At 38.5% G+C, this 14887-nt stretch overlaps 1 protein-coding gene across 1 annotated transcript; it reads right to left on the bottom strand.

Moving 5' to 3' along the window:
• Positions 1 to 919: 919 nt before the first annotated feature.
• LOC139951693 (uncharacterized) lies at positions 920 to 6524 on the bottom strand. The gene is made up of 3 exons (XM_071950719.1): positions 6300 to 6524; positions 5540 to 5618; positions 920 to 4812 (listed from the first exon to the last, which is right to left on the bottom strand). The coding sequence occupies exons 1-3, from the start codon at positions 6327 to 6329 to the stop codon at positions 4001 to 4003; spliced, it is 921 nt and encodes a 306-aa protein (XP_071806820.1). The 5' UTR covers positions 6330 to 6524; the 3' UTR covers positions 920 to 4000.
• Positions 6525 to 14887: the final 8363 nt, after the last annotated feature.

Below are 14887 nucleotides of genomic sequence, written 5' to 3'. Positions count from 1 at the left end.
GTGTTTTTATCAAAGACAGTGTACACTATTGGTAATTGTCAAAGACGAGTCTTCACAGTTGGCGTATCTCAACATATGCTGAAAATAACAAACCTGTTAAAATTTGAGCTCAATCGGTCGTCGAAGTTGCGAGATAATAATGAAAGAAAAAACACCTTTGTCACACGGAGTTGTGTGCTTTGATCAGATGCTTGATTTCGAGACCTCAAATTCTAAACTTGAGGTCTCGAAATAAAATTCGTGGAAAATTACTTCTTTCTCGAAAACTACTCCACTTCAGAGGGAGCCATTTTTTACAATGTTTTATACTACCAACCTTTCTCTATTACTCGATACCAAGTAAGGTTTTATGCTAATAATTATTTTGAGTAATTACCAATAGTGTCCACTGTCCACTGCCTTTAAACAGTAAAAATCTAAGTAAAAGATCCAATTTAAATACAACAAACTATATATACACAACACTGCTTTATGTTTTGTGTTGATTTAAGTATTAATTCGGAATTCAGTTAATAGCAAAAAGTGTTTGAAATTGACAGGGAATTCGACTGTGAGTTATTACAAAATAAACATTTGAAGTCATTTGGGTCATCGTAGTTAAACGAATCGTTCAATTTATCAAAATATTCAACAAGTATAACATCAAGCTATGAGAAAATATCAAAATGATTTCATAGTTCTCATTTAAGACACCTTTGCTAAAAAATCGACAATTTGAAGTCATAAATTCACTAGTAATATAAACCCTTCGTTCAAACTCATGGCGTTGTACACCTATGGTATAATTGTATTTTCCGAACTTTATTTTTTGCTGAAGACCATTTTTCCCCTGTTTATTTCATTTCCACTTTTTTTTTTTTTTTTTTTTTTTTTTTTTTTTTTTTTTTAAATGTGTACATGTACAAAATGTTGATCATTGAAGTTGCAAGAGAATAATGAAAGAAAACACACCCTTAAGAGCAACTACAAATATAAATATGAATAGTAAACTTGCGGGTACAACCATGGGTAAAAACTCTTTTGAAGGAGTGGTGGCTCTGAAAAGAGCCGGTTTGGTCTCGACGTTTCTAACAGTGTACTCCATGTGTGGAAAGTAAAAAATAAAAAAATAAAAAATAAAAAAACACACGTTTGTTTGCCCTCAGATGGCAATAAATTGCTTCAGACCTAAATTTTTTTAAACTGTTTGAGTGAGAAATTATTTCTTTCTGAGAAATTATTTCTATCTTAAAAACTGCGTTACTTAAGAGGGAGCCATTTCTCACAATGTTTTATACTATCAACAGCTCCCCCTTGCTTATCACTAAGTAAGTTTTTGTGCTAACAGTTACTTTAAACTACTTTTACCAATAGTGTCCAGTGCCTTTAAGATTTAATACTTATAATATAGGCGGTACAAGTTTTCATATTAGAAAATTGATATTTTTCATGTAGTCATTACTATTCCACCATTAATACCTTTCTCATAAAATATGTTAATAAATACAGTTGTAATTGATATCAGTTGCATACATTACAAAACGGACTTTCAAAGTCGCAAAAAAAATAGCTAGTTTTAAAACCAATTAGATTGCATACAAAGTATTGTGTCAAACCATGATCTCCAAATGGCATATAACATAACAAGATCATAATACAGTTAAAGACACTGGACACTATTGGTTATTCTCAAAGACAAGTCTCCTCACTTGGTGTATCTCAACATATGCATGAAATAACGAACCTGTGAAAAATTTAGCTCAATTGGTCGTCGAAGTTGCGAGATAATAATGAAAGAAAAAACACCCTTGTCACACGAAGTTGTGTGCGTTTAGATGGTTGATTACGAGAAATCAAATTCGTGGAAAATTACTTCTTTCTCGAAAGCTATGTCACTTCAGAGGGAGTCGTTTCTCACAACAATTATACCATCAACCTCTCCTCATTACTCGTACTAAGTAAGGTTTTATGCTAATAATTTTTTTGAGTAATTACTAGTAGTGTCCACTGCCTTTAAATAGCTTGTATGATAGAATGGCACTGCTGTGTTTGGGGGTGTATACAGACACAACCCAACATAGCAGACATTCACAACAGGCAGTCAAAAAATTTCCAAAACAATTAGCCATTTTGAGACATGGTTGACAATTACTATAGAAGTGCACTGTTGTGTTTGGGTGTGTATTACAGACACATTTAACCCAAACCTATTGTGTCATCGTATAGTGTTTAACCATAATATTTCCAAATGGCATAGCAGAGAAGTCAACGATCATAAAACAATCAACTAGCTTTGTTGATGGTTTACAGTAGGCATATAGGAGGGCACTGTTGTGTTTTTGGGTGTATATTTAACCCAAACCTATTGTGTCATCGTATGGTGTTCACCATGTCTCAAGAATGGCATAAAACATAGCAGACATTCACAAACATAACACAGGTGGTACAAAATATCAATGTAATTGGGGTCCCTTGTTTAAAGGCAGTGGACACTATTGGTAATTGTCAAAGACCAATCTTCACAGTTGGTGTATCTCAACATATGCATAAAATAACAAACCTGTGGAAATTTTAGCTCGATTGGTCGTCGGAGTTGCGAGATAAATATGAAAGAAAAAACACCCCTGTCACACGAAGTTGTGTGCTTTTAGATGCTTGATTTCGAGATCTCAAATTCTAAATCTGAGGTGTCGAAACCAAATTCGTGGAAATTTACTTCTTTCTCGAAAACTACGTTACTTCAGAGTTTCTCACAATGTTTTATGCTATAAATCTCTCCCCATTACTTGTTTCCAAGTAAGGTTTTATGAAAATAATTATTTCGATTAATTACCAATAGTGTCCACTGCCTTTAATTTTAGCAAGGAAAGTAGAAGTAATTTTGTGTCCTTTCAAACGAGGAACATTATTATTATTATTTTTTTACAACCATGCTACAAATAGCAAGGGACTCTTGCTAAAGTGCTTTCATAAAGGGGTTTGATAGTTTCATAGTATTGCGTCCACCATTAAACCATACAAACTGAGAAGGCAGTTTGAAGGATAAAAGAAATGGCGGCAGCTGGGCATAAAAGGGCATTGTTGTTTTATGAATGCCGACACCAAGCTGTTGCTGATGGTTGCTTATAGCGGAAAGCACTCGTTTCACGAAGCCCATTAGCTCTTAATTCATCCATTTCTCAACAGAATTAGCGACCATCATGAGTAACGTATGGTAATTATAAATTCCAAGGTCGTTTCCGGTGGCGAAATCAACGAACATGCAAGTGGCATTGCTCATGCATAATTCGGGGGACTCGCAACAATAATTTGGCTTTATATAAATTTGGCGAAGGTCAAATTTAACTAATATCACCCAACCTAAACATTCTTCACCTACTTTTGTGGTACCAGCATTTTGAGTGTGAAAAAGACCCCAAAATAAGTTACTGTCTGTAGGCCTATGTGTATTCTCATGTGAAAATATTGTATTAACGCAATTTAAGCAATAATTATTGTGGTAACTTAATTTTACCCACAGCGCAGCTAGTCAATATTTATTTTCAGTTTAACTTTGTTATTGTCTGTGCTTGAAAGATTGTGATTTTTGCAGCTGAGGTTTCTACTGTTCTTTTATTTTAGTGTTTATTTTTTTATTTTTTTTATGTGAGCTTTTGAATTACCCTTTTTTGATATAATAAAGATTAATTGAATTGAACTGAAATATTTTGTTTATTCTTAACTGCTACCCTTTGTTTGTTATGACAACAGTCTTGGGTGCTCCTCTACAGAAGGCCGTATCCTTCTCTATAGCTCACCCCCATTCATACCGATGTCTTGTAATATTTTCTTATTAAAAATGATACGACATGTATACTGTAACTTGTAATTCCTTGTCTATCATGAATTAAAACTATCTGTTTTATGAATGGAAATTAAAAAAACAAAAACAAGAAAACAACAAACAAAAAAACAAACAACACTCCCCCAAACAAGTATAAAAATAAAATAAAATAAAATAAATGAACATTGCATAGAGTCATCACAATAACCACAAACTTTGGTTCTTAAGATGCTCTAACTTCTCCTGGTGTCCGTAGAGATAGCTAAGATGGACTGCAATCGTATTGTTATTCTTATTCCTCCATCCTTTCGTCTTGAAGTACTTGAATCCGTCCGGAAACTGGCTCGCAAGGAGGACACCAATCTTTAAGGGGAACTTCTTGCTAAGTATCAAGCGATTCATAACTTTCTGGTCGGGTGTTTCCTTGTCTGTGGTCGCCAATAAGTAAACCCATTCCTTAACGAATCGAATGGTGTTTTCCGTTGGCCGGTAGAAGACAAATCCATCGCAGAAACCATAAGTTGGTGGAGTGAACTCGTTGTGAAGCGCAAAATCGAAGTCCCATTTAAGGTTTTTCAGCGGGTCGTGGAACCAGTATGTGTCCACATCAACAAATAGAACGTGGTTCCCTTTCTCTAGTAATGAGAGAAGGTAAGCAGGGCGCTTATTCACCAGTCTGTTGTAGATGGCAGTATTAACCATAAGTTTGTCCGAAGTCGTGACTCCAGAGTTGGTCTTCTGCACGCGAAGACCAGGTTGGGTTTTGGCTCGCCTTGATAAAGTCTGAAACGACTTGTCGTCTTCGGCGATCACGGTGATGTTTGGACGTGAACCCGTTCGCCTTATACTCTCCAACATGTTTTCTGTTAAGTCGAGAAAGCCTGCATTTGTGGTGGTGAGAACTATCGCGCTTACGTTCGATCTGTTTGCTATCTCATCTCGGCCGAATGGTATCTCCACAACAACTGTGTTTAGGTTGAGGGCAAAGTTTGACCAAACTGTAACGTACACTGTAAAATAAAGAACACAACATAACGAATTAGCTAAACAAAAAAAGACACTGAACGTTCACTGTAAAATAAAAGCACAACAAAACAAATTAACTTAAAAAACGTGGACTGTAACGTATACTGTAAAAATACAAAAACACAACAAACAGTTAACTATTTACAAAACGGACACTGTAACGTCCGTATAATAAGAATACATCAAAACAAAATTAACTTAAAAAAACACACTGTAACGTACACTTTAAAATAAGAATAAAACCAACATACAATAAAAAAAACGCATGGTCAATTTACAGAATGTGCGAGAATATTTATTATTTATGTAAAATAAAAAATCACCAGCGAACAAAGTTTTTGGAATAATAGGGAGACAACCAACAAAAATAGCTCTGTTGGTTGAGCACTGGCACTTTAATCCAGAGGTCGTTGGTTGTAGTCCCACTTCTGTCAAATTTTTGTTGTTCAACCCCTAAATAAAAAACATTCGCACCAATAATTTTTTTTAATTATAAGCATTGAGTTTTTCAAAAAATAGCATTTTCGGACAAATAACCAGTAGACAAAAATTGATAAATAATAATTTAAAGTTTGACTTGACATTTAGATAGTTAGAGTAATTTATATGCTTCAACCCAAGCCAGAACTTATAAGTTTCCAACAATTTCCAATTACTAAATTGAACGAAATAAATGATGAAAATGAAGATACAAAATTTTGACTGACTTACTTATCGTGGAAATGACAAAAACGAGTATGAATAACAATTTCAGCAACGTGGAGTGGCGCGACTTTCTCATTGTACCAACCTAAATGGGAAAACAAATAAGGATAGCAAGCAAGGATAACTAGCAGCAGAGTGTGGGTTCGAATCCCGGTCATGACACTTGCGCCCTTGACAATGGCACGTAGACATGTACAAATTGGTAGAGCTATCCGTATATGGACTGTGAAGGGGTAACCCTGTTTCAGCCCCAGGAGTAGGTGAACATTAATTGGAAAAAAGTTTCCGTATCACGCCATCATTTGTTCATTCGATATGATATAATATAGTATCTAATTTACCTCAATGAGATATCCTATTTTGTAAAATGAGTGAAAATGTTGTGGTGGCGTGATACGGAAAGTTATCTGAACATTTGTGTGTGTACATGCTACGAATTGTGCATTGATTTTCATTTTTTTTATCATGACTCACACTATTAACGAATAAAAGTCACATTTTCACATTTTTAACAAATCGTTCACATGGTTGTTCATATAAAACATGAACACTGTATGTGACTATACCAATCATGTATAATACCTCAAAAAAAAAACATTCCATTTCTTTCCGTTTACGTTTCAACGATTCTGAAATCCGCCATGTTGCAAAATTGGTCGTTGTGATTGTACCATGCCCAAAAAGTCATAGTTCAACATGAAAATCACAAAAAACACGAACATTTTATTTTTATTTTCTAGTTATTTATTCATTCATAGTTACATACCGCCACTGAGTAAACCGCCTTCCAACACATCTGGTATCCTCAGGTTAAGTATTATCCAAAAGAATCTAGCTCCTCAAACTAGATAAACGGTTTTAATTTCCGTAGCTAACAAAACATCGCCGCTGCACTAACCCCCTAAAAATACTTAAAAGCCTGACGTTTCGGTCCAGTAGAGTCTTTGCAGCAGACTGACATTTAATACAACAACTGCTTTAGATGTGTACCACACAAGCAGCCAAGTGGATACGAACATCGAGAAAGACGGAGGCAGTAAGCAAACGGAAAAAAGGCAACCACTTTGACAATGCGTGGGTTTAATAGTCATAGCAAGAATCGTCGAACCAGAAAATGCAATGGTCGGGCAAGGGACTTCTTTGTCTTCCCTTCGTTTACCACGTGGACAGGTTTTCCAATTAATACAAAAAAAATGAAAAGAAGCAGAAAAAATGCAGACGATGATTTATTGTTATTGTGATTCATGAGTATTATGCCCCTTAGCAACATATGCATATGGTTGACTGAATAAACCGTTAGCATAATCAAACGTAAATGTTAAAGGTATATTACAGAGTGTTATGGTCGAGTGGGTTAGAGTATCGAATTCAAGTTCTGGTGGTTAAAGGGACACGTTGACTTGGATCAGGCGAGTTGCACCACGAAAAGCGTTTGACACCGTTTGTTATGAAATGCATATTGTTAGAAAGATGTTTTAAATGTAGCTTATAATGATCCACACACATGTCTCGAAATTGCACGGGCTCCCTGTTTGACTATATAGAAAATGGCAAATCTTAATGTTGATGCTCTTTAACCATCGCTAAAGCCAGGGTGCAAATCATCGCTTTGCAGGGCGCCCTCTAGTGAATATTGCTGACCAGTTTATCTTTGACTAAATTGATTATGTTTGTACAAACAACTAAACTGCTCACAAAAAGTAAGGAAACTTTTTTCAATCCAGTATATTTGTCATTATTTAATACTCTCTTTGTTTATGATATATATCAATGCAAAGCTGAACTGTTCCTCTTTAAAATGATACCACATTTGCAACGATTACATGTTGCTCGACTTGACCACGCTAATGAGAACGAGACAAAGTCACAAATCAAATGTGCCAAAATTTGCAATTTGTGTTATGGGTGAACAATCAAATTGACACTAATTCAAACAAGCAAGACATTACTTACTGATCTTAATTCCACTTTATTGAGACAAGAAGTTTGGTATAGAGCAAGACAACTTGGCTGATATTAATACACTTTATTGATACAAGAAGTTCAGTAACGAGTGGATGGTCCCACAGATGTTCCATGGGATTCAGGTCTGGACTGTCAGCGGGCCAATCCACCCGGTGCACCCCAACATTGTTCAGGTAGTCAGTCACCAGTCGGGCTCGATGGGGGCGAGCGTTGTCATCTTGAAAGATGGCATTTGGTACAAGAGTCTGCAAGTATGGGACTGCATCCGGCTGTAGAATATCGTCTTGCAAATACCCATCAAACAAGGTGTTTTTCATGAGATGAGGGTTAATTGTGCCTGGTGAGCTCACTGGTGCAAATCATTGTGTAAACCATTAATGGTTCTGAAAAGCTTGATTATTGAGCATTACCTATTGACCATTCACAGACAACGGTAATGTTGGCACATTTGATTTGTGACTTTGCCTCATTGTTATTCGTGTAGCCAAGTCCAGCAACATGTAATCATTGCAAATGTGGTATCATTTTAAAAAGGAAGAGTTCCGCTTTGCATTGATATATATCATATACAAAACGAGTATTAAATAATAACAAATATACTGGATTGAAAAAAGTTTCCTTACTTTTTGTGAGCAGTTTACATAATTATGAGAGATTAACTTTCGTTTTTAGACGTGTTTAGGTTAAGTCCCCCATCTTTCTTGAACTGTAACACAGCCACTTGTTTTTAGGTATAGGGCGCTATCACGAAAACAAAACCATTACCCGTGACGTCATAATTGTTTATGGGAAGTCTTGTCCGCGCCATATTTCTATGACATGTCTCGTGTGACTTCTGCAGCTATGTGCCACGCGCACCATTTCTTTGCGTGCATTTCAACTCCACAATGATAGATCAGGGTCGGTTTTCACGAAGAACCAGTCTACAGACAAGATTCCTCCATGATTGATCCCTGCAAATCCATCGTTAGTTGCAAAGTAAAGTGTGATGTGACAATGCAAATCACTTTGGTAACAATACAAATTTGGTGTTGCGAGACATTTCATTGCTTTGTGAAATCGGACCAGAGGCAGGATGCAGGTTATACTCGTCTCAAGTCCAAATCCCGTGAAAATCATTTAATTTCTGTTCCACCGCCTAACGTCACTGAGAAACTTAGCGGAACACGTTGCCTTAGATCAGACGAGTTGGTCTATATAAAAAGCGTTTGTAACCGTTTGTTATAAAATGCATCTGGATAGAAAGATCTTTTAATTAGGGAATAACAGTGCGAGTACCCGGTCTTCACTGCGTGGTAATGACCGGGTTGGTGGCTGGCGCTGTTAACGGACCGAGCACATTACTGATCTTTGAGACCAGTGACTCTTTTAAATAATGATCTGTTCAGCGCCTTCACTGGGGTCAAAGGAGGCAAATGATTGGACGATATCTGTTCTTTGTGCATTAAAACGCGCGCATGAGCTCGGCGTCAGTTTATACGCGCGCACATGTTACACGCGCGCACTCAAAAATTGATACAATTTCAGCGCGCGTACGCAAAAGTGCGCGAAGTTGCAATGAAACTTACAGGGATATAAATAAGCGTGCGATACAGTGCAACGCGCAAGGTTTACACAATGTATGCTGATTTATGCAGGCGTCAATTTGAAGCGTGGACCGACCCTCCTCACGTCATCACCTTTCTTCACCTGAGCCAATTATGTATAGGGTCAGGATTTCACCACCACTTCACTCTATCAGCAAATGTGTTAGTCCAAGCTTCACCCTTTGAATTATTTCCATAGGTGAAGCTTCACTTTTTCAGTTTTCGCCAGATCTGACGCTTCACCACTGTTTCACCATATTGGCCATTTGTATAGTTCAATAATAATATCATCGGATTACCGTTCGGTTGTTGTTGTCAGTCAGCCATGTCAAAACCACCACACGCAACACACATTATTAAGGCCGAGTTATAGTCGGTCGCGCGATGGTCGGGCGTCGGAAATCTTGACGCGCGATCATAAAAAGACACGGTTTTTAGGCCTCAGTCTTAGGATTGCGCGCAAGATTTCTGTCGCGCGACCATCGCGCGACCGACTATAAACCGGCCTTTATACACATACACGTTCGCGATCGCTAGCCTGAACATCTGACGTCTTTCCTTGCTGATAAGGTATAGACAGGGGACCAGTCTAGTTCGCCTCGTTGCTAACTTTCACTAACATTGGCGGCGCACAGCTCGTTCCACTCGAAATGAGATCGGTAGCAAACGTGCGCAAACTTGGCAACGTTTGCGCAAGTGGAACGCACCACAGGATGCAGTTTGCAAGGTGGTGCGGCGCGCGATGTTAGAATGTGTGTATTTGTGTGGTCAAACTTCAGTTCAAAAATTGCGCGCACGCAAATTCCAAGTTGGCTTGCGCGAATTTCAAAACAGGCCATCTTCAAAGATTGCATCACAATTACAGTTGTTTGAAACGCCACGACTTCGACATACTTTCGGCGCGACCGATGTCGTGGATTTGATGTCACATCACCAAACACAGATAAGGCTCGTCAACGCTTCACCTTTTTCATAAACTTATAGGTAACACTTCACCCAATTATTAAAAAAGAACGTTACGGCTTCACTATAACAACAAATTATTGACCTCAGGCTTCGGCATCGAAACGGCGTCGATATTTTGCGACCTCTGAGGAGGGTCGGTCCACGCTTCAAATTGACGCCTGCATTAGTGGCCACTTATTCGCTATTTTCCAAAGCCGGTCTTTATACCACCGTTAACACTCTCACACGTGACCGGGTTTTGACCAATCAGAGACTTGAAACCGTCCACGGTATTTATTAATAGAGTTTAATGCGTAACGCAGTAAACCGATTTAACACCAGGAAATATGCATATAGTCATGTTACACTGTCGGGGCTAAGCGATCGGGATTGTCAGGGTGCATTCAGACGTGGTTCCATTGTTCTTTTCAACCAACCAAAGCAATACATTTCGGGGAAAGGGTGCTTGTCTTTCTGGGAACCGTCATTGAATATTCTGCCACCGAGGAGTTTTATAATCCTCTTAAAAGATAGATTGTATAGACGATGTGACCTCTGACGTCACACGAAAACCATAACATGATTCGCGCGCATACCGCCGGGCAAAACCTTTGTGTTTTGGCAGCCAGCTAGAAAGTGTACGCAATCTTACTATGACTACGCAACTCAGTGCCCGGCGAAACATGACGTATATAGTGTTTTGTCAACAGAGGGCGGTTTGAATGTAAACATAGGTCACATCGTCTATAGTTTCGCAAAATTCCCTCCCTCCCTCCCAGGGGTTTGATGGAAGGGTCAGGGTATTACGGCATACGTGATACAGATTGAGTTGACTAATAATCTTACAACTTACACTTAAAGCGGTAAGTTTAGGTTGTTCCTATAAACAAGAAGCTAATAGGCATGGTAGCCTATGAGGAAGTGGTAAATTAATTTATATGAATTGATATGGATAAATATGGTGATAATAAAATGATGTGATTGTGTATAAAGAAGTAAATTAATTTGGTACCTTCTTGGCAACTCGCTGGAAGTGGGAACCTCATTGACCGGGAGTTTCTCCAGTCAATGAGTACATTTATAATTATAATAATTGTAATTGGTCTGGTACCTTCTTTGGCAAATCGCCGAGAAGTGGGAACCTTTGCGGATTGGAATTTTACCGTTCGCAAAGTGAGGAATGTGTCTTTGTATATTTATCAGGTGGTAAAAGTAGAATACAATGATCCACACAAATTTGCCTCGAAATTGCGTGGTTTTCCTTTTACTCTGCGAACTAACACGGTCGGCCATTTATGTGGGTCAAAAAATTGACTCCCATAAATGGCCGACCGTGATAGTCGACGAGGTAAAAGGAAAACCGTGGATTTTCGCGTCATGTTTGTGTGGATCATTGTATTCTACTTTTACGACACCTTTTTACCCTTATGCATTTTATAACACACGGTCACAAATGCTTTTAATAGACCAACTCGACGGATCCAAGGCAACGTGTCCCTTTAAGGGTGCTGGGCATCCCCAGCCTCTGTGCCGCGCCTCGATCATTTTGACGGTGAGTGCGCACTGCACTTATAGTTGGCGTCGATGGTACATAGATATAGAATAATAACTTTATATGACAATAATATGTGGGATGGTAGAGACCTCTTGCGCGAGAATGCGCGGCTGGGACTTTAATCAAGGCCAAAGTCACGTGCCTGAAATGAATATGGGAGATAGGCCATGGTGGTCCCCATGCTCGAACCCGCATATGTCCGCACGGCCGATCTAGTTTTTCTTTTTTATATAACTGACATACAGATCCCTGTCATTTGATGTGGAACTTACTTCACGTGACATTCACTATTACTCCCATCTGCACCGGTGATCAAAAAGACCTATTCACCCATGGGAAATAGCATTTCCCATTCAACAGTTAGGATCATCCTTGTTCCCAATGTTTTTGAGCTAAAACAAAGGAGCACCTGTGCAAAAGGTTGTGATCCGAATTGTGCATTGTTGCCGCTACGCGGCGCTATGTGATTTTTGGTTGTCAGTAATTTGTGCGATTTTTCATAATGTTATACTTTTAAAATACATCAAATGACAATGATCTATATGTCAGTTATATAAAACAAATATTGAGTGGCTTTAATTCGTGGAATGGAAGGAATATTATCGCTCGGTATTGGACTTCGCCTCGTGAAACGGAACAGTCCAAATTTTACCTTGCGATAATATTCCTCCCATTCCACTCTGAGCCTCTCAATATTTGTATACTATTGGATGGTAGAGACCTCTCGCGCGAGAACGCGCGGCTGGGACTTTAATCAAGTCCAAGTCACGTGCCTGACGGCAACCTACAGAAAATGAACATGGGAGATAGGCCATGGTGGTCTCCCCCATGCTCGAACCCGCGTATGTCCACTCGGCCGATTCTTTTCTATATCTATGATCGATCAAGTTTAGGGGCAGGTCAACGCCTTCGTGGCTTCGACAGCTTTGTATGCAGCGGAGCGACTGGAACGGCAGACCACTTGCGAGCTTGGTCTCTCCCTTGCGGCTCTATTGAAAATGTCCGTGCCACGAAGCCTCGACAAAAGGCTTAAAACATAACAACAGCCACAGTCGCAGCTACAGCCGCAGCCAAAGTCACTCAGTTCAGAAATGGGCGCTTATTTCAAAGAAAAAGTACGTGGTACAATTCCGCAGCTCGGCACCATGTAAAGCATATACAATCTTGGGCCGATGTGACCCTGGTGTCACCCACCCCCACCCCGGATCGGAGATCCCGTCTCCCATACGGTGAACCATGGGCGAACTAAGTAATTTGGTCTGATAGCGCTCTTCCGATGTTATCTTCACACATGGAACTTAATCTCCAGGGGTCAGTCGTCCCTATGACACATGGTCGTAAGGGCAGCGGTTAAAATTTTTGCCAAGACGGAAAAAACGTTACTGACAAAGTATAACGAATTACCTGGATAATAAGAAAATAGGCAGTTAATAATAAAAGTCAAATATTAACTAGGAATTAAAAAAAAAGTCAACAGTTTTTAATAATAAATTATTTGTAGTCGAGTCAGCAAGTTTGAATTACTTTCACTTTTCGTGTCTATGCAAATTGATAAAAGGGAGAACACTTTTGAACGGATGTAAACACACGCAGATGGTCCCAGCATTAAAGGGAAAAGATTTCAAATTCAGTAAAATTGTGGTAATATTACCTCTGCCAGTGTGGCAGGGGATTCTGTCTACCTGGATTCTTTCACCCATTATGGCGAACTGTTACAGACCTAATGGCACCCTTTGAGGAATCATCCTTCTTCATAATTCAGCCCATGTTGTAAAAAAAACTTTTTCTTCGCTTGTACAGAAGTAACTTTCCTAAAATCCCCACATGGATTCCTGAGGCAAGGACACAATAATTAAAAACAGTTTATATAGTACATCATTCTCCATGTTAAGCAAGCATAACTATGGTGGTGTGGGTTGTGGATTATTTTTGTCACTGGCCCGACGTTATCAGAGTCCTTTTTACATGTAAAAACTACCCAATCGGCAACAGAACATTTTTGGGGTACCAGTTTAAAGGCAGTGGACACTATTGGTAATTACTCAAAACATTTATTAGCATAAAACCTTTCTTGATTGCGAGTAATGAGGAGAGGTTGATGGTATAAAGCATTGTGAGAAACGGCTCCTTCTGAAGTGCCATATTTTTCAAGAAAGAACTAATTTTCCACGAATTTGATTTCGAGACCTCAGATTTAGAACTTGAGGTCTTGAAATCAACCATCTAAACGCACACAACTTTGTGTGACAATGTTTTTGTTTTTTCATTATTATCTCGCAACTTCGATGACCGATTGAGCTCAAATTTATCAGGTTAGTTATTTTATGCATGTGTTGAGATACACCAAGTATGAAGGTTAGTCTTTGACAATTACCAATAGTGTCCACTGCCTTTAAGTGGAATATCAATTCCAGCTCTACTTGCATTTTAGCCTTGTTTTGGGCGACTTGAATTAAAAAAAAAGTGTCAGTTTATTATGTAGAAAAGTTGTGACAAGAAAGAATAAGAAAAATGCAAGCAAAGACAATGGTGGGAGACTCTTTCTGTCACATGTCTCGCCAGAGTGCGCGCGCAGTACGGAGCATGTTCGCGCATGCCCAAAGCCGAAAAGCTGGACCGTTATGACAGCTGCTGTCAACGTCTCAAAAGTCTCAAATTAATAGAGAAAAGAAAGAAAGTGAAAATAAAATTTTCGATTTTAAAACTGTTCAATTTTTACATCATTTTGTTTTAACCTTTTAAATCGAAAGATTGTCTCTTCTCTGAGAAAAAAAAGGCTTTTCCCAAAAATCTTTCATTTTTTATCAACAAATGTTTACAAAACGTCAACAAAATGTTTACCCCACACTTACATCAATTTTTATGTAAACAACTGTGTAAGCAAGCCATGTAAACCCCTGACACAAATTAAAGATAAAACAACAATAAAATAAAGAAGAACTGAAAGTGTTCGGGTGGTTGTTAAAATATTTGCAAAGTTAGTAAGCAATTGTCACTTTCAGTTTCATCAAGCCATCTGGCGTTCTGAAAATTTATTTTGAAATGTTATAAAAGCTGAGGCATTTTTTGGAGCCAACTCAAAACCAACCAAACACCAACCATCTACCAACATGGAAGGAACCGGATGTGCGTTCGTGTTGATGCTTTGCATCGCAATTGCTGCAGGTAAGTCTTCTCAAAATGATAATAAACTCTCACCAATATACCTTTATCATGCTATACCATCATCCTGATTATGTTCCCTGTATCCAACAACAGTAATGGATGCTTATATTCATGGTACAAAAAAGAACCAAACTAACT

Source organism: Asterias amurensis, chromosome 19, assembly GCF_032118995.1.
Source record: "Asterias amurensis chromosome 19, ASM3211899v1".
Lineage (NCBI taxonomy): Eukaryota > Metazoa > Echinodermata > Asteroidea > Forcipulatida > Asteriidae > Asterias > Asterias amurensis.
This window is presented reverse-complemented; position numbering and strand designations above follow the sequence as displayed.